This window comes from Agelaius phoeniceus, chromosome 3, assembly GCF_051311805.1.
Source record: "Agelaius phoeniceus isolate bAgePho1 chromosome 3, bAgePho1.hap1, whole genome shotgun sequence".
Taxonomy (NCBI): domain Eukaryota; kingdom Metazoa; phylum Chordata; class Aves; order Passeriformes; family Icteridae; genus Agelaius; species Agelaius phoeniceus.
The window spans coordinates 16,262,645-16,284,475 of record NC_135267.1 but is presented as its reverse complement, the minus strand read 5'-3'; the positions used below and the strand labels follow the sequence as shown (position 1 = coordinate 16,284,475).

Below are 21,831 nucleotides of genomic sequence, written 5' to 3'. Positions count from 1 at the left end.
AACTGTGAAAGACGACTATGACAGAAGATACAGCACCTTCAGCAGGATATATCATAATTGCTTTGATCTGTGCATCTCAATTATTTGTTCTTACCTAGTAAGTGATTTTCTTTGGTGCTTTACATCCATCTCCAGCCTTACGACATGGTATGGTCTTCCCAAGAGTTTTTTTTTTCCTTTTTGCTTTTTACAACAGTCCAAGAGACTATCAAACCTCACTGTGTTTGTGTAACTTGCTTCCAAATCCTACCAAGCTTCTTTTCAGATTACTATCAATGTTCTTATGAATGTTAAAAAACAAAACCAAAAATCCAGCAATTCTCAGAAACAGTCAATTTGTTTGAAAATACTTGAAAATTTTCTTAAAAGATATTATCCTTGCTTTCCTACAAATATGATTGTCATCATTCATCACAAACACATCAGCAGCTGCAATCGTCCACAGCAGTATGAGGTCTTTAAATGTTCTGACAAACACAAGGGGTATATCAACCTATTCTAAATTAGTTGGTATCTTACATCTCATTCCTTAGACCATTATTACTAAATTATTTCTAGCAAGCTGCTTTTCATTCTCTTTACTGGTGAATATGGGGCCAGGAGTTTGGCTTCCAAAACCACCAGTCTAGCTTGCAGTGACTGTTTTTGTTTAAACGTGGTACACACTTTTACACTACTCTGCCATTTTATTCAGAGCTAAGTTATTTAAAGAATGCTTCAAATACCAAAATGACTATCTTTTAATGGACACCCTTCAACTCACTTAACTGCATTATTTTAAAACTAGAATCAACCTTAATACAGATTGTACTTTCACTGTAAAGATCATCTGGTCTAAAACAAAAGCATGATTTCTATTTTGTGGAAGCATTTTGAAAACTTCATCAGGTATAATGAACACCTAATTACACTGATAGGTACAATTTCCAGTTCAAGAATTTGGGAATGATGTGGAATTTCAATGTTTCACAGGCTAAAAACCAATTACTTCAGGAGACTTATGTGGTAGGAATTATTTTTTACAAATAATGAACCTAGCACCAAGGAATAGCTTTCAAATGATGCAGGAAGATCTCTTTTGATATCCATTTCCATTCTCTTTCCCCTTTCATATTTTTGAAGGATTGGGGGTGGGGGGGCAGGGACTGCTTGTTTGTTTTCGTGTGCATTTTTGTTTGTTCAGGTTTTTTGTTCAATTTTTATTTCTTCTTTTCATTTTGTTTTATACTTATATAAACTATATTCAAGATATGTACTTTAACAAATAGTCTGGATGAAGAAAATCCAGAAAGACTGTAAGTGTATTAAAGAAAGTAGAAGTTCTTTGGTAACACTAAAAATTTACTGAATTCCTAGGTTTTGAATTTCACAGAAGACAGACCTGACTTAAAAGTAACTCATGAAAACCTGATCATTTCAGCAATATATTTAAGAGCTAAATACGCTGACCTGCAAACCCTATTTCTTTAACCTAATACCTTACAGATCTCTTCCATAAGGTGATTCTAAGCAAAATTATACCTAACTTAGGTATGTCCCCACTCAGGGTATCTGCTGACTTACCTACTTGGTGGAACCCTATAAACATTACATGATGTGCTTAGAGCAACTCTCATTCTCCAGAACGGTAAATCAATGTTCCAGGTGGCTTGATGCAGGTATGGTATTCAAAAATTACTGTTACCTCAGAGATGAAAGCTCTTATTAACAGCAGACATTTGAAACAAAAGAAGAAATAACTGTATGTTCTGTCCCTCCCTACTCAAAATATGTCAGGATTACATTCTGCTGAAGAAAATATTTTGATACAAAATGAGTCTGAGAAGTTTTAGAGGTCCATCAGATTGAGAAAAAGCCTATGATGATGTTTGCTAGATTTGAAGAAACTGGTTTTTAAAATAGTTTGGGATGAAAAATATTTTCTCCTTTTGAATTTTCTTTTTCTGAGCTGCAAGTACATTAATAGTATTACTTGTCACTAGCAAACAGCATCTGCCCATTTACTTCATAATTTTAATTAGAAAGGCAGAGGTTCCTTCATGTTTTGTCAGTACCTCAATCTTTTCAGATTCATGTTCCAGCAAATTGCAAAAACGAGAAAGGTAATGTTAGGGCACAATTACTTCTGATGGTCTCAGCAGAGTAATACTACAGCATTTATAAACACAACAGAAAAACAAGAAAGAAGCAACAGGACTGCTACACAAAGCTCACTGCTCCTTTCTGAGAGCCTGGAGCCAAACATGCACAGGCAGGAAATATAAGGCGAGTCCCTATTTCATAACTGCAAAGGTCCACAGTGGGTGCTTTACACAGAACACATCTTGTACCTCTGCAATAAAATACTAGTAAAGCTCTGGGAACAATGGAACTGGTTACAAAAATTCCCCATGTGAGATTTTCTGCAAAAGCTGAAATAAATTCAAACCACACAGCCAAAGCATCATGCTTAAAGGGTGTTTTGGTGTCCTAAGGAATTAATGCCTGTGGTTCAAAAATAAAAGGAAACCAAGAATACACCATCGTGAAACCACAACTGCTATTAATTGAATTTTTATTAAAATATATGTAATTTTTCCTCAGTTTGCAAATTCATGCATCAGAGACTAATTTGTTATACGAGGAAGATGGATTGCAGCATCTAGTAACCAAAACAAACTTTTGATTTGTATTTAGAAAATGGATATTTGCTGAAGAGATTAAACTAAAATGCACAAGATGCTGCACACCTTCAACTTTAAATTGACAGCACATGGAATTTTTCAGCTTAGCTCACACATATTAAGGGGGGTAATAGAGAGGGTGTGCAAGTAAGGCACCAGGATAGGCATCCAGTATTAAATCTTTATTTTCCGGTCTATCGAATAAATAATGAAAATTTTAAAAGTCAACCCTACAATGAATTCCACTCAGAAAAGATCATTCTTCACTAATACTACACACCAGGAGAGAGGTCATTCAAGCAAACTACTGAAGATGGAAGATTCATTTGGCTTCATTCCAGTCTTCACAACAAGGTTTCAGTTACACTGTATTTTAACACACACAACAAAACTTTAAAATTCAGGATTCAGAAACCAAGACTACAAAAAGAATCAGGATATATCCATGATGTCTGTTCTATACAACACAATGTATTGTTTACAATTGTTTTGCTTAAACCTAGTTATACAAAATGGTAATAAAAACACTGGTGCTGCCTGCCTAAAAAAATTCACTATTTCTACTAATTGGGGCTTTTTTCCTACACTAGTGAAATGCAAAACTGTAACTTTTGAGGCTGGGAGAGAACATACTGATTTTGATACCAGTAATGTAGGTAATCCTTTTTACCATAAGGCCACTTTTACATCTCTGCCTGCTTCCCTCATCTGCACACAAAGCTATGATTTGTAGCAATTATAATTAAGTAATGGGCAATGTTCAATCTAAATAGGGGAGTCAAGAAAAACTGAAGCCTGGTTTGAAGGCCCAAGGATGTCCTTTTGTACAGCTGTTAATTTTGACTGAAGCAGTTCTGGTATCTTGGACTAGTAAAACATCAAAGTTTCTGACTGCAGATTGCTTCAAATCTGAAGTGCAGGACTTTTACCCATGTTGTAAGGCTGGATTGGAAGATGTAAAGCTGAAAGAGAAAGAAAAGTTTATTTTAAAATATTAAATCATGCCACATTCAATGAGAGACTTGCTTTCATTGGACTTTTAACATAAAAAATTTTTTTTGAAAGAAAAAAATTTTCAAAAGCTGACAAGTGACAGCACACAGTACTATAGCTCACTGGGACTTCTGCATAGAGTATGCTGTATGCTACAGTTTCATCCCTTTAAAGAATCCCCTTGGTAGTCCACATGTCAGCATGAAAAGAGACACCTTAAAATCAGAAAGTAAGAGATGAAACATAAAAAGAGACAGAATAATTAATGCAAACCTGCCACAACCTCTCTTATGATCCGAATACTTCCTTTGGTGAGTTATTTGTAATAAATTAAATTCATTACTTAGATGAAAAAGTCAGGACAATTTATTTTCTAAATATATGGACCATGTTTTAAAATTACCTTCATATTCAAGTTATGTAACAGCAGCAAGTTTCCAGAGAAAATCATTATTGTAAAATGGGCAGAAACCACCTTACTCATAAAACAGCTTTTCATCGTAAAGCTATACTTGAGTGAAGCAAAATAAAAATCAGGAGCTGTCAAGAGTTATTCATCAGTGTGGGACAGCATTACAAAATCAGCATTTTAAGATTAATTAATAATGCATTGCCACAGAAAATCATTTAGTTTCAAAACAATTGCTTCTCTTTAATCCTTCATGCTTGTGGCACATAGCAATTGGGAAAAATACCACAAAAGGACTCAAATCTTAACAAAAAAAAACCCTCAAAAACCCCAAACCAAACTATTCAAAAGAACACCCTAACCCCAAACTCCCCTAAGAGGAGTAAACCCACTGTTCACTTTTTAAGGACTTCAGCAAGTCCTTAAAGCAAGTCCCCCATCTGCACTTTGTCCCTTAATGTCACTGTTCACCAATCCTCTACAGATCTGTTGTAAACCTGCATTAACATTTCAACTGTTTCTCTGCTGCAGTCCACCCAATGTTAAAGCAGGGACAAGATATTCATGGCATGGCAGCTTTAGCAGAATGTATGTTCCACATCAGTGAAGTAGCATGGTTTGATACAAAGCTCAAATGAAATATGGTCTGTCAAAAAAAAAAAAAATCTGCACTACCTTGTAAGAGACATGAGCAGTTCCACTTGCTTCCTTTTTGACAAAGTCTAACACAAGTGACATGATTTTTCAAGGTCTGAGCTTCTAGAAAAAAACCCATAAACCTATCTCAATCATTAGCAGCAGATGTCCTTACATGGAATTTGCAGCATATGAAAAAGACACTGCAAACTTATTGCCTAAGTACTAAATTTCAATTACCCATCTTTTATGCCAGATGTTTCTCCTCTTTCTTAAAGGCATAGTTTTCTTTGCTATTTATATTACAGGAACCCCCTCCAAATAGGAAGCAGCAGGAAGATAAAGAACCCTATGCTTTTTGAATTAAAGATGAATTCATGAAACATGCCAAACAGCAAAGCCAAAACCACTAAATTTCCTCAAAACCCTGAAAATAAAAGAGTATGTTTCCTAATATTAATTACAAACCTGCACTAAAAATTATGCATATATAAAGAAACATATGTACATATTATATATAATCATTAAGGGAAGCTCCATTACCAGTGGATTCTACACACGTTGCATGTTGCAGGATAAGCATAATATGCTTTATAAAGTGCATTAATAAGCACCTTGTATTTATGCTCATCTTTCATAAAAATATTTTAGACAACTTATGGTATTCATTTGCTTGATTCCTTAATGCCACTGGTATTAATAATAATCTTGCCAATACTGCAGCATAGTAACATAATCCATTTAAAATCTACAAATACAATTATGTAACCATAAATAATCACAGTGGAGGCCTTCCTTTTGTTAATTATACATTACAATGTTGTTTTGTTTATACTGTCATTCAGGTTTTCTACAGCTGTGGGTGGAAAAGCACGATAACTTTTAATGTTGCAAGGCTTTTCACAGAGGAAGAAAGCAGTAACAGAGGCAGAAAATTTAAAAGCATCACCCATTACTGTAAACTGATGACACCTTGCATAATCTGCTGCTTAACACACTCATACCACCTAATGGACGTTTACTAGAACTCAGGCACCATTATTATTCTAATTACTGTTCCTTGTGAAGAATGTTCTCACAACAAATTGTTTGTTGTATATGATGCACTCACGCCAGGCATCAACACCCTAAAAAAATATGCATTTGTAATTTAAAGATGGCTATAAGTTTGGAGCCTCAAGCTCCTTTCTCAACCACTCTCCTTTGTATTGGCTATGCAAATTGTATGATAACCTGGATCCACTATAATTTACTCACAATTAGCACTATTTTTAAAATAAAAATCTCCTAATAATTTTTGGTATGGGTAAAAATGGTTTGCAGTTTGCATCCATCAGCCAAAGTACTTTTTTGTACTACAGTTCTAAAGGAACACTTTAGCAATTATGTATAAGCAAGAAATCAAGAATACTGTACATTTGCTAAATCAACTTCAGCACTTTCCAATTAATTACCTTTTACAACATTACTAACTTTTCCTCCATATAAAAGCATAATTGAAATGTGGGGGGAAGGAATACCCTAAGTAAAATCTATTCCTGTATCACTTAAACTGGCCTCAGACCTCACAGAAAAATTATGTCTGACCATTCAAACTGGATTATCAAAGCCCAAGCAGCCACAAAACAAAACCAGAAAAAAAACCCACAAAACAACAGCAGAAGAGAATCCTCTAACTCCCACAGGCTATTAAAAAAATCTTACTTGGAATTGTTGAAATCAAGACCAAGTCACCAAATTAAAGTTACAAACTTGCTCTGTAATGTTTTCTAGAACATCTGCTTAGAAACAGAGTGTCCCAAGTTGTACTGAATTATTAATCCAAAATTGATCAAATTTCTTGTTAAAGAAGATAAGCTACAAACAAGGGAGACAATCTGAAAAATGTGTGTTAGATTTTGTCTACTTGTACAAGCAAGGAACCAGTTCAGACCTCCAGCTGCAGAGAATTTGAACATCTACAGTGAAAAGCAGAGAAATTTTACATTAGCAGATTTCTCAATGTCTGCAGAGCTACCATCTTGCACTATGCTGAGAAATTACGTATTGTTTTTAAAATTCAACTATCTTTTAATGACCTTTAATCTGTCGTTAAAAAGTAACTATTGTTTGTGACAAAGCTTAGTATTTTCAGCATCATTAAGAATTTGAGTAGTAACTTCAATCTAAAATTTTTCAATGTGATATGCATATCCATAGACACACACTTTTCATCTATAGGCAAATGAAAATTTTTGCATAGGATTTATGTTATTAGCTGATTAGAAAACATCTGATAGCAATATGGGAACGCACTGGCAATGTCAAACATGTTGAAAATACTATGAGCAACAACAACTCAAACCCTGAAAATATGAAAAAATTTACTTTCAGATGTGCTGAAAATTACAAAAAGTCATCTGACTTGTGCAGAAACACAAGGCTTAGTTTTCGTATGAAAGAGCAATTCTTTTTAGTTACATAGCAAAGATACATCACAATACATCAAGCAAACAGGCTGAGAGAGTTCTAAAGGCAAACACTGGCAACCCATTCTCTGAGTAATGAAAAAATATATATAAAACAGCTATGACGGTTACAGCTCATAAACTTCAAGACAAATGGAAGAGAGAGCATGAAGTCATTGTTCAAAGCTCAGGTGCCAAACAATGATGATCTATTAATAGAAACCAAGCAAACATTGTCTCTTACAAAGCAAAATGTTCTAACTTGTAAACTTTTTTGATCATGCACACCTCATGTTCATAAAACAGAATTCCTCCTTTCCCAAACCCACTGTATCTGCACTACAAGGTAAGCATACTTTGACTTTGCATGTGGCCAGCAAATTACTGCATGTGTTCCTAAAGATATAAATTTATTCTATTTGCCACGTGCTGATCTGAAATAAAACAACATTGAAGTACCATCCTTCTACTCCTGTTCTAACAGGCAGAGTAAAATTACTCTGGGTCTGTGTAAGGCCTATGTAAGCATCGCCCTTTGGGAATTCTGTACACAAAGAAAGCTGATGCCACCATTTCAACACATTACCTTCAACCTGAATCAATTCTCCAAGCTTGGTATTACAATAACAACAACTGGCTTTACATTTATTAGAGAAAATACACAACGATTCTAGTGACTACTACTCTGCATACTGAATTTTAAATGTTACTTTACAATGACATCCTGAAAAGCTCTTGGCAAATTACTTCCCAATTTGGGGCTGCAACTTCAGTTTAACTTCTTTTCCTATAAGCAATTTCAACCACAGCATTGAATAAAAGTCCCAAAATTCAAATTACCATAGAGCTATAAACAAAAATGTTGTTTCAGATCTTAGCTCTGCCTTTGAGATTTATTGAACATACAGCCATTTGACAGCATTTCTGTCTCACACTTTCTTATTTTCTCTTACACAATGAGAAAAAAAGGGTAAGAGTGACCAGCAAGGTGGTTTCAAAAGGGAAACAAAAATTCCTTGAAAAGTAGTCCAAACAGCAAATTAAAATCCCCTTTTCATTACAGTAAATGTTGATAGTTTTGATGGGTTTCCAAGAGACAGAATTCAAGTTTATCATCATACACTTCTTCTCTTTTGCACTGTACTACAAGTATTTTCTTTTTCTTGCTCGAATAATTAAATTAGGACAAAATGCCAAGGCACAGGAGATAAAAATTTTGCTTCCTCTGGTATCTTAATAATAGCAAGTGAATCTGCAAGGTTTAAGTTATTTGTAGCACAAAACTATGAAGTAAAGTAATCTGAAAAAAATAAAACTTTATTACTTAGACTAGTAATAACAAAAAGTCATGCACTGACAGTCTTAAATTTTCTGTTATTAGGCATGAAGCTCAATAGTGCAAGTTTCCTTATTCCACTACTGTGTCTCTCTCTCTTTTTGTTTTATATACAAAAATTCTGTGTTTATGTGCTAAAAATCTTTCTATGTTTAGCAAATCTGATTATCTTCTGCCGAAAGTGCTGGTTGTGTCCACAGTTTTGCTATGCAGACATAAAAAGTAACACAATTCCAACCAAAAACCCTAAAACGCTGAAGATAAACATTACAAAACTGATGATACCCATAATTACCATCTGTGGCAACTCATGGGCTGTCTCATTCCAACCTCAGCTGGTGATTCATACACTTTATTATTATTCTGGCAGCACTAAGAACTGGCAATGCAAAATTGAGTTTGTTGAACTCAATCCTATATTGATGTGTATTCCTGTATCTTCTGTAATGCTACTTTGACTTTATAAACTAAAATAAGTAGATATAACTGAGTCATTGCCACATCTCACACTGGTTAGATGCATTTAGCAATAAAAATTAAGACTTTCTGAACTCTAACAAGACATTGGGAAAAAACCAAACCACAGTGGGTTTTTTGGCAAAAATAGAAAGAATATAGCACAAGTCAAAGCTGCATTCTTAACAGCTATCAAGTATTTGAAATTCCAAATATCATATTTTGCTTTAAAAATATCTACAGAAGCATTTTTTTAATGCAGAAAGTGACCTTTTGGGATGTAAACAATTTACTGAAATACAGGCTACTCATACAGTTTTACTGTCATGGTAATGCCTAAGATGACAAAAACTAAGGAAATGCAACCTGCTTAAAATTAAACACTCTAACAAAGACACAGATAACACGAGTCTTAAAAGGAATTTTTTAAAAAAATAAAACCCCATGGAACTAAATTTGAGCACCCCTTCAACCAGGTAATCCTCAGCCACCAGGCAGAGCAAACCTCTTATTAATTCTTTTAGTAGGCCACAATGATGCAGTTACTGTAGCTGTGCAGTAAATGAATTTTCCTGTATTTGTTTTTCAAATATGATACAATAAGTCAATAAAGCTCAGAAGGGCTTCTTAGATACACACAAATGGCAAAAAAAGCCCTCAGGTGCCAAAGGTAGTTGTTCCATATTTCACTCTGATGTATGGAGTTCTAAAGCACAATGACTAAAAATTACTATTAAAACTTTCTCTCACATAAGCTAATCACAAATATCTTCAATTTGACATTAAAAAACCAAAAACTAGGCTAGCAGGTAAAGCAGCAACAGAAAATACTTCAGTATTAAAGGAATAAAGGATAAAGGAATAAAGGAATTCTCATTCTTGGACTAATAGATCATTAATGAAACTCAATGGTCTTTTTCAGCTCACTTACTGTGCAGAACAAGTTTTGCCACAGAGGGCTATTATCAACTTCAGATGCAACCTCATTATTAAGCTTAAAGGCAATTTCAGATATGCCCATGTGGAAGTTTTGTGGGGTTTTTCCATATTCTTCTTTCTCTCCTCCCTAGTAATTACTTAATTACAGTTACATGAAACCTCAGGGCACTGATTACAAAAAGTGAAAAAAAAAATCTCTATATCTCTACTATTAGGATTGGACCTATACTAGATAAAAGTCACATGCAAACAATTATTTGATTTTTTTGGTTTATGGTGATCCTTCCATTTCAGAGGCTTCTGGAAAGAAGGAAATGACAACCCGGAACACAGATATCCAATTTTTTTTCTTTGAAAAAAGTCAAGCTTAAAGTGCATAATTAAACAGCATAGAAGAATTATACAGTCATCAAAATATGTACTCATATAACAAAACATTTGTATTCAAACTTTTGGGCCAAACTAGTTTCTAATGCTAGTTTAAATGATCAAAAAAAAGTGTATGAGTGCAAAGGAAATTAACTGACTGTATGACATACAGACTTGTATTGCCAGACTAGGACTTTGTTTTGGCATGAGCAGCGTAAAACATTTGGTGGAAGGAAAAAAATTACCTTCCAAGACCAGTAATAAATTCCTAAAACACATTGGCACACACACCTGTTACCATGTGGCTTTTTGCAAAAGCCACATTGTTTGCTGGGCACCCAAATATGTTTGCTTTCACTAGCAGAGGTATGTTCCAAGCCTTCCTTTTTAACAGTTGAAATGTTATCTGGAATGAACAAAGGAGGTTCATCAAGTGAAAGACTTTTGCTACTTCTTCTCTGGCGAGGTTGGAGATTTCTATCATTTCTTTTTGACTTGTTTTTTTCCTTATCATCCTCCTTCAGATGTTCTACAACAGAGGGATCTTTAGTCTCTGCCTCTTCCTTTGTAGAGTTATTAGCTTTTAGCCCAGTTGCAAGTTGGTGTTTGCTGGCTTGCTTCTGACCAGGATGTGAAACATGACCTGACAATGAATGCACAGAGTGGTGGGTATCTTTAGAGCAGCTTTGATGAGTAGGAGATTTCTCACTTGCTTTTTGAACTGATAACTTCTGGGCTTGCCCAGAAGCCTGGACTCGGGGTATTTTCTTTAGCTTTGTGTTGGTCTGTTTTTTTACAGTCACTCCTGAAATGCCACTCTTTGCTTTCAAACCCAGATCAGATTGTTTCTTTCTAATTTTAACTGGGTTACTTGGATGCTGATGACTCTCTTGCTCATCAGCATTTCGCTTCAGACTTGCTGAAGAGGAACTGTGAAGGCCCGAAACAGCAACAGCAGCTCTCGTTCTTGACCGAGTCGTTTCTTGTTGCACTGAACCTGATTTCTGCCGAGTACCTGCACTCAGATTTTGTTTATTCTGTACTATGGATTTACTATGCCGGGGCCTAATGTTCTTTTCACATTTTGTTGAAATACCAATTTGTCTCTCATCATCCTGAAATTTTGATGCCTCTGGGCCTTCAACTTTAGTACTGTCGATCTGCTGCTGTACATTTTGGCTTGACTGGTCAACAACAGTGCTTTCTAAAATGCTATTTCCTGGGTCAGCTGAAGTAAACTCTTTGCTTTTCAAGTCTTTATTATCACAGTCTGTACTGTCCAATAGTTTCTCAGATGGAGTTTCAGTTTTCTCCATTCCCTTGTCATCACCTCCAGCTTCTGTTACACATTCCTTTACTGACAATGCATTTTCATCAAGAACTTCCACGCTGTGGGAACCTGAACTGCAATCAACCCCCTCTTTCACAGAGCTGGACGAATTTGAAAAGGTCTCACAAATTCCATCTGTATTCAAGCAAGCACTGGATGAATCATTATTGTTTCCAGTTATTTCAATTTGATTATGTTCTTCTGCTTTCTTCTCTGATTCCTCTGCTTTATTATCAGTCTTTTCTTCTGAAGAATTTTCCAAGCCCATTGAATCAATCACATCAGTTGTTTCATTTTTAACAGGAATCATTTCAGTATCTGCAGATACTGAACAAACTGACTCAGCACTCCCAGAGTCAGTGTTCATTGCAACCTCTACTATTTCCTTTGTTTCCCCAGGAGAAGGAGAACAGGGCTCTGTTAAATTAGCACAACTTAACTCTTGGGGTGTTTCTTCAACTTTTGTCTGCTCAGGGGTTTCAGACTTTATTTCTTTCCCATCTTCAGGACCAGGCAGACATTTTTTATTATTTTGGGATGCTGTTACTGCTGCTGCTGCTCCTTCCAACTGTCCTGATCGTCTTGTACTACGCCTAACCTCCCTAGGCTGCTCCGTTTTCAAGCGTGCTGCAACATCTGTCTCTTTAACTGGACTTCTCTCTTGTTTCTGTCCATTTTTTGGAGCAGATCCACTTTTTACGGATGATTTCTTGGTATTAAGAGGAGGAGCAACATTCGAACGCTTGGCTAGCGTGCTCTGCCGCAGACTCCGTACTGGTTCTAGGAAGGGAAAAAGAAAATCTCTTAGCTATTCTGCTTCCTTCTTTTTGCAAATACAAGATTTGCTGAGAACAAAAGTGACTTACCTCAATTTAGCTTTCTGGATACAAAGAGGACTTAAAAGTTAGTTATTTACTAAACTTAAAAACCTCCCCAAAACTAAACGACTCGCATTTCAATTTTACATGGACATAGTTTGGATGTAAAATCCCATAATTCTAAAAGCCATGGAATTTCTAATTAGTATATACAAAACACAAGCGATGATAGAAAGACAATCCAAACTAACTCTACTTTTCTACCTCAAACAAAAATTGCACAAGCCGTATTGTGATTAGAAATATAACTGAAGTTTAAAAATCTTTTAGAGAACAGTCTACAAATCTGAGATCCAGTCACATTCTCAGCTGACAACAACTTTCATATTTTCTAAACAAGTAACTATTCCAGTGGCTCTCTAAACAGCATAATCACCTGCTTTGTACCACAGGCTCTTGTTTAAATTCTAATTGCCATATTAAATAATTTTATCTTTTTAACTCAACCTGCTCTAGAGGGAATAAGCAGAGGAGTAAATAACTCCAGTTCAACAAATTAGAAATCCCGTAACTATAATAAATTAGCTAACAGAAAGAATTAAAATATTTTAATAAAATATTAAGTATCTTGAGATATTTGGATTAAAGACTTTCTGACTGCAATTACTATAACCTAATTAAAAGTAAAAAGAGAATATGCAAATAAAAATAGAATCAAAACTTTACCTGGAAATAAGAGACATGCTGACCTAATATTCCAATGCTGTTTTGCAACTCCATCATGCTTTTGTTAGTGAAGAACAACATTAATAATCTTATGTACATGAAAGGATCAAAATCTCAAAAATTAGTTTAATGACCATAAAGAAGACACTAAATATTTATTAAATAGGAATTCTAATTGACTCATACCCTATGGATGTCAGCTTCTAGCTGCAAGGTATGAAAAAGGAAGTTTCTATATTGGAATTCACACAACCAAGTTAAATTTATAAATGTTAGGGTGGGATTTTAAAGATTTGATTTACTTCAAATGTGCAAACACAATCTATAATCACCTTGTGCCATTAAACGTGGTGATTTCCTCGGTGATGTGACTGATGCTTCTTCAGCACGGCTTCTCAAATTCCTATTAGGTAAAGCAAGCTCATCATCATCAATGGTGTCATTACCACTCTCTTTAACTCCTTCTTCATCCATAGTATCATCAAGACCAGTAACTGGAAAAAACAAACAAACAAGAAAGATCCTAAAACTTAAAATGATCAAAAAGTGTTGCAGCTATAATGCTGAGCAAGACAGGGCAAGAGACATTAAAAAAATAAATAAACTGGCCATCTAAAATCAAACAAAAGAGAAAAAAATGAAGAAACAAAGGACAGAAAATTCCCATGTGAGGCAGTTTCAGTGTAGAAGAAGCTATCACCCACAGCTTAAAACTTCTGTAGATAGTCCTCATAGCTTTTTTGTGGACTCACATTTTTATTGGGTTTTTTTGCCACAGGAAGGTCCCCAGTCTTAGAGGATCAGCTGCCCCTCACTGTCCCTTCCCACCTAAGAGAAAGTGAAGAAAGGTAAACAGCAGAAAGAGCTGATCCAGAAGTGCGGAGTGTAAAAATCACAGTTTTCTGACAGGATACCATTTTAAAACTCTCAGCCCCACCCATATCCCATATCTGTGCCTGTAATGTCTTTTTGGAAGAGCTTTAAGTGCAGCAAGCACTTAACCTCCCAGGAGAGACCGGGAACATTGTCATGTTAAGAGACCAGGAACTTTGTCACTGGTGAACTCCTATCCTCCACTAACCTGAGAAAGGTCCCAGAGGTTGCTCTTGAAAACAGGTTTCCTAAGAGGCAGTCAGGTCACTACACCAGCCATTCTCCTCACTTGCTCTAAATTTGGTTCTTGCAGTGGTAGCCTCTCCTAGTTAAAGATCCTATGTGTGATTAATGAATCCTGGTTCCCATGAGATGCAAAATTTGTGAGATCAAGCCAAACATCCAAGTGACTTTACAAAACACACAGGAAGGTCTAACAAATATAACAGTGACTCCCAACAATCAAGTATGTCTGTTTTTCACTACTAAGACACAAACCTTGAAGCATTTTTAAGATAAACTCACATAACACATATAAGACATCTAAAAATTTCTAAATATTGCTCACTTAAAACTATATAAATTAACACATCAATCAGAAAAGTAAAAAAGCAAGAAGTTAAATTAAAAATTGTTAGAATTTTTAGATCATCTCAGAAAATCTGTCAACTCCTGGTCCTTCTCAAGTTTGGTATAACTGCAATTTTTAAAAAAACAATGAAAAAACAAAGTAACCAAGCAACATGTTAGAATTTCTAATATTACAAATTTTTTTTATCAGCCTCTTAAGGAAGGCTGATCATGGCACCAGGCAATCAGCATTCTGAACCTCTGTAATCAGATGGGTGCCAGGAGCTGAAAACTAGGGAGTTTCTTAGGCTAACAATTTATGGTCATTTATTTTATTTTATTTTAACCAATATTTTTAGTTACTGCATTGTACACATCAGTTACAAGGAAAAGGGTTTGTGGAAATTACTGTCCACTTCCACTCTCCAATCCACAGAGCCACCTTTTTATCTGTGTGTGTTTACAAACATACAGATATCACATGCAAGGTGCATGAGGCTGATAAATTTGGTCTTACTCCACTCAAGAGTGTTCCTTAATCCCTTATTTGCTATAAGCTACATACTGGACACACTAGCAAAAAGATAACATTGTAACTGCCCTATCAGACATTTTCCCAGTAAATATCTAATGCTAGCTGTTGTCTAAGATGGAAACCTGAATGAGAAGGACCCTCACTCTAACTCCAGCTGCCCATTCTCATGCTCTCAAAGATTATATCCTCCCAGCAGCCCTGCACTTTGGTATTTGTGTTTTCATAGTGCTCCTGCAACACACAAAACTGGCTTTTGGGAACAGACTGTGACAAAAGAGACTCCTTTCACATCCACTTCTGTTCTTTCTGTGAGAACTAAATTACTAAACTATTGAAGACAGCATGAAAAATAAAAACTACTAGGACAGCTTCTGAAACAACTCTGAGCATATTAAAGGGCTGACATTAGTCTTGGGCTTTACAACGTTCTTGCTCAAGGGAATTTCTACACCCTCCCTTCTTAATAACAAGAGACACATTCAGTCCATTATTGACAGACAGTGTGAAATATTAAAGTATTTTCATACTTACAAGACTCTGTGCTGTAGCTTTAATTTTACAGAGGAATTGAAGCACAGAATCTTGCTAATTTCAAACCACCTGAGCTACAACTCAGCTAGTAAAGACAGTCTCATTAGGCCCCTGATGAGGAGCATTCCACATAGACCCTGCTGGGAAAAGAAAAATGACAGAGAACAGCAATAGATACAAAGAAGACTAGAAAAGTAAATTATGAAGGAGAAGTGGAGGTAAAGAAACAACCCCTAAGAAAGGTAAACCAACAAAAGCAAAATCAGAAAGAGCAAAAAAGCAGAGATGATCTTAGTAACAAATATCTAAATATTATCTCAGCATCAAGTATAGAAAATAAAAAAAATAGGAAAAACAAAAAAAGAAATAAAGAACTTATCTGAATAGAAGAGTTGTACACCAGTGTACAACTGAACAGATTGCAAATAAGAAAAGTACGAGTCACATTCAACATATTTAGCCACTTTCAGCATATTTATACTGAAAAAGGCACCACTGACCTTCACCTTACTATTTTGAGTTTCTCCATTACTTGCAAAGTATCTAAACTTCTAAACTGCTGGGCTGTACTACTGACTCACTTTTATATATGTTATATCATAATAGAACAACATTCAGTAAAAACAGTCCACTTGCAAATTTAAAGCAATGTTTTCCCTATGCTAAAACAAAAGTATGACCATTTTTTAATTTTTTAGCAGTGTAAAATTTAAGAAAACAAGCCTTACTTTCTGGTAAAAGAGGAGGTAAGGAGAAGGAAAAACCCCTAAATACATCATCAAAAACTATGATGTTTATAAATCTTTATGTTTATTAACATAAGACTTTCTTTCATTATTTTCAGCCACAATTAAGACAGAAATACTCAGATTCTTGACACACTGACCAAGGTAAATATCAAGTGTACAAATAAATTTCTTCTCTGTAGATTTCTTTTGCTTAGGTAAGCACACCAAATAGAAGATCACTGTTGCTCCTGCTTTGCACTGCTCTGCACTATGTCCAGCTGAATCACACTAATGGCAGGAATGTGCAAATCCACAGCAGATTCCATATAAACATCACAGATTATATGGAAATGGTTGAACATGGTAAAATTTCTGCATTACATGGGAATAACAACACAGAGATGTAACATAATTCTACAATGAAAAGAACAATTACAGTCTAAAGCAGTAACTAGCACATCTAGGTAAGCCTTCAGAAGAGCTAATAAACTCCAGTGAAACAACAAAACATATGAAGATAGTGATATTTTGTCAGTAAGTCTCAAGATCATAAATGAGGATGGTATACTTTCTATGAGAAACCTTTTTACTATTGACATTTGTGATGCATATGTTCAAGAAACAAGATTAAAAATACTTTCTGTTAAAAGAAGATATATTTTTCAAGAGAAATTATGTGACTGATGATGTAACTTACATAAGGAAACATCAAATTCCAACTGTTTTACAAAAGTTTGCCTGTAATCTATTGAAATGAGAATTTGCCTGCAAGTACTTTGGGCTGACTGTCCAGTGCAAGAAAAGAATCACAGTACGTAACAGGAAATATTAACTAAACACTTGCTCCCACTCTCCATTAATGTCTATGTTGTTAAGAGGTAATTTTACAGTCTTTAGAATAAAGATATATGAAAATCAACTAGGATAAATAAACTTAATACAGCATGTATCTTGACAGAGGCCTGCATGCCCGTTTTATTAAAAAGACGGAGTTACATCCCAAGCTTACTGAATAGCGGTTCTTTAGAGACACAAGCCTGTTACATTGGAAATAAAGAGCAGAAAAACAAATTTCAACAAAGTAAAAACACCACATCAAACCAAGCACTTTAATGTAAATTAATTAATTTTATTAAGAGTCTTCATGTATTTACAAATCAGAGAGCTAATCTAAATTGCTTTGCAAATCTTAGTACAGATCCAACCTCTCTCCACCCATGAAACTGATCCAAAGGCATACTAAATACTTCAGAAGGACCTACACTGGGGAATATAGGTAGTTTGCCACCCACAAACAGAAAAAGGCACAAGATAAATATTCTCCAGATTCTCAATACCAATACAATAAATTTAAATTTTATACAGAAAAGTTACTACCTTGGTCATAAAACACTGTGTAGCTGTTCATATGGACAGCTTGGAAGAAGGAAGGCATAAAGAGGTAAGAAAACAGAGAAATAACTGTAAACCAAATTTTGGAATCTCAAAGTTACATTCAAAATTACTTCAAATGTAGGAGGAAAAATAAATGTACATTTGGCTTTAGTGAAAAGAGCCCAAAATGCCTAACACAGCCAGACATCACGCCAGCTAAAGAAAAGAGTATTTGTAGTCAGAAAAATTGGTTTGGCTTCGAAGATTCAGTAGCTAATAATGATTTCAGCAGAGGTAATGCTGCTTTTAACAATACACATGAAAACACAGGCTAAAACTAGAAAAAACAGACTGCACTTTAGGGAAACACTTTCCCAGCGGCAATCCAGAGGGACAGGAAAAAAAGGGCAATTAAAAACATGTCCCTAACACATTTTGTGATTCTTACAGCAGCAGTCTTTATCATTTATGGTAAGTACCTGATTTGATAAACATACCCATAAACTAAATTAGTTAAAAGCTTGATTTTAATATGAAATCTAGAAATGTCTCCAGATTATATGCAATTAAAATTCCATTCCCTGTATTATAAATATAACAAATCAAACTACCCCAGTAAATGACATCCTGAAAAGCTACACAGTTTGTGATACCAATTCAATTTACCTAGAATTACCAATTTATTATGAATGCTAAGTTATTTAGCTCACTGGCATGCAACCAGTATGACCTGCTATGTTCACAGGTGCATAAGCTTCTAACATGTCTTCCAGCAAGAACAAAACAAAACAGAAAACTTGTCACTAGGGCACCATTCAAAGTTGAAATAAGTGTGCTGCTCTTAAAATAATTCTGTAATATTCTAAACTTCAGAGTTTCCACTTCTTATCAATGAATTGCTCAATAAGGTAAAGAAATCAACACAACACCAAAAGCATGCTTCCACACCCACTCACACCACTCAAACATTTAAGATGGCCAAGAGCTGTTCTACTCAATATAATTTTCTACATTGCTCATGCACAGCTTGTAAGAACAACCACCCAAGCAAACCAACAAAAAGAAGCAGAGGGGCACCTAAAACATTATTTGGGACACTTCTGATTGCTTCAAGAATTTGGATTTCATTTATTTTTCAAAAGTTTCATTTTGTCCAATTCTGTCCTTTAAGTGACAAGGAGAGCACTTATATCAATTTCTACTATCGACACAATGTCGTTCTGCTGATACCTACCTCAGGACAGGAAGAGCCCTCCATAATTGCTAAGCTCCTATGAGCTGCAGTGAATATGACATGGATAGTTTGTACCTTGATTCACAGAGGTAGTAGAACTTCTTAACTGTGCTGTAAGACCAATATTCTTCTCAGTCTAGCTCCATAAACCAGCAACCTAACTACATCTTTATAGTTTAGCAGTCACCCTTCACTAACACATTCTAAAAGGATTTCAGCATAATTTGACCTCTACCCTATTCAGCTTGTGAGAGTCATAGAGTTATCTCTACCTCTGCTCAAAGCTATAACCAGGATCACCCACAAAGAATCTTGTTCCTTCTCTAAATATGTAATTATTCAATCAAAGCTGAAAAATAACCTTATATTATTACTCTGACCCCATTCTGTTACTCAGTGGCAATTACAGAGCAAGCTCAGCAAGTTTGGTCTGCTCTGTCTTTGGTTTCTGCTGGTCTTTGTCTGACCAACTTTGTTTGTCATCTAACTAAAGAAACTATCTCAATCTAGCACAATCTAGATTCAGGCCAAGAGATAAACATGAGACTACTTTATTGGTACTGATATAGTTCTGCCTATCAACAGATAGGCAACAAACATCCATTGTCACAGTCCTTCTATTTGTCATATACTAGTACTGCTGACTGAGACCCTCGGTACAAAAAAGGCATGGACCTGGTGAAGCGTGTCCAGAGGAGGCCACAAAAATGACTGGAGGCTGGAACACCTGTCCTTTGAAGAAAGGCTGGCAGAGTTGGGGTTGTTTGCCTGGAGAATACATGGACACCTCATTGCAGCCTTTTAATACTTAGAAGGGGCTTATAAGAACAGACTTTTTAGCATGGTCTGTAGTGACAGGACAAGGGTAATGGTATTAAACTAAAAGAGAGTAGCTTCAGATTGGATGTAAGGGAGAACTTTTTTATTATGAGGGTGGTGAAACACTGAAAGAGGTTGCCCAGAAAAGCAGTGGATCCCCGTGCCTGGGAACCTTCAAAGTCAGGTTGAACTGGGCTATGAGCAACCTGATCTAGTTGAACACAGACATTGCAGAGGGGCTGAACTAGACAACCTTTAGAGGTCCCTTGCAAACCACATCATTCTATGATCTTATGCTACTATTCACCCCAAGAGATATAGTTATAATTCAACATACAAAATGTGTTTTCTGGATACATGTCTCTGTATTTCTTATAGGCATGCACTTGAACTGTCTAAAGGACGTACAATCAATTGCTACCAGTATCCATCACATACAGTCAGGTAAGAGGTAACTCACCAAAACCAGAGCTTAGTATTAACAAAAAGCTTAGTTCTTGATGAATGATGCACAAAATAAACCAAACCCTAAAGCTGAGCAAAACATATTGATGAGTAACAACTTTGGATCAGGCCAGTAAAAACTACCAACAAAAACTGATACCCATGCAGCAGTAAGAAAGAGAGCAGGAAGCAAACCCACACTCAAAACCAACTTAAGAGCAAGAGAGGAGTTTTTGCTTTTGAAAACAAAAATACATGATCTCCAAAATAAAGCAGAGAAAATGTCACAATCTTGAGAAAGTAGCCATGTGGGTAAGAAGTAGGCCTGAATCAAGCCCTGCTCATATACTCATATACCCACATAAGAAATTTCACACTTACACAGCTGGGTTAAAGGCATATAAAGATAGTATTTTGTTTGTGCCTAGGTTTTCTACTCCTGAACTCAGCTCAAATCTGCTTTCAAAGAAGAATTAGGGAGCCATGCCTTCTGCTCCTCCATTTTATCTAGAAGACCTGATTACTATTTTAGCTACAACACCTGTCCTCAGTTTAACTATTACTACCTTTATCTCTCCTGATTGCTCACAGCAGTCAAGTAAGCCGTAGCATGAAATATGCACCACTTTAAAACTTCTACAAAACAGAATTCTACAATACAAGAAGCATCAAATATGATAAATCTATCTTTTGCTGGTCTGTGAATTAATTTCCATGAGCATATTGTTCCTTTTGTTAAACTGTTTAATAGTCTAGGCATGGGTTATGCAAAATATAGAATATATTAAAGCAAGTTTTGTCAGGAGAGTTATGCTTTTTTACTTTTTAGACAAATTGAACTTGGCATACAGATGAGCTTCCATCTAAACTGGGAAAAATAGCTTTTGCATGGCTTAATTCATACAGAGGGTACTACCACCTTGAATAACCACATTCTTACCAGCAGACTACATCAGCAGTGTTAGATCACCAACAGTGTCAGAAAAATCAAATAAATCACAACTATGAACTTTCAAAATATGAACTTTCAAGGAAAAAAGACAAGCAAAGAAACCATACTTTGAACTGATACTCGTTATTCTTAACTAAAAAATTTTAAGCACATACTGAAGTCCTACCATGTCAGAGTAAGGACAGTTCTTATCAAGACCTACAAAGAGCAAGCAATAACAAGAACATTTCATGTTCTTTTGGATACCTACATTAATGCCAAATTACACATTTTAATTTCTTTACTGAAATGTGGCTCTACTGGCGCTTTCAGATTTAAAAAGAAAACATTAAATTCATAAATCAAATCAGCTTTGAATCCCTTAGTCTTCTGACAGCCTGAAAAAGCAGCCCCCAAATAAATGCATTCACTCAACTATTTTTAAGGACCTTAAGATTAATTTTGATTATTTAAGTAGTAATAGTACTAATTATTGCACTACTGATCACTTTCAGGACAAATACATGCCAGGAAGCACCTGAAAGTTTGTCCATACCTTCCAAAATATCCAGCTGTACCCTATGAGTTAATTCAAGAATTTTAAATGCAGTACAGGTTTGCTGGAGGATGCACAGGATGCAATATAACAAACAAATTTGCAAGTGAGGGG

General features: G+C 35.5%; 1 protein-coding gene across 11 annotated transcripts in view; it reads right to left on the bottom strand.

Moving 5' to 3' along the window:
* Positions 1-21,831, bottom strand: part of PHF3 (PHD finger protein 3) — a 52,928-nt gene that overhangs the window by 17,833 nt on the left and 13,264 nt on the right. For 4 of the 11 annotated variants that reach the window (XM_054630580.2, XM_054630575.2, XM_054630572.2 and 1 more), the window contains 2 exons: positions 13,455-13,616; positions 10,540-12,358 (listed from right to left, as the gene is read on the bottom strand). In XM_054630580.2, coding sequence (XP_054486555.2) covers positions 10,540-12,358; positions 13,455-13,596 — 1,961 coding nt within the window. In that variant the 5' untranslated portion in view covers positions 13,597-13,616. Of the gene's footprint in view, positions 1-10,539; positions 12,359-13,122; positions 13,164-13,454; positions 13,617-13,874; positions 13,951-14,203; positions 14,321-15,631; positions 15,651-21,831 lie in introns of those variants that run through there. The other 7 variants (XM_054630576.2, XM_054630574.2, XM_054630577.2 and 4 more) reach the window with 5 other exon arrangements.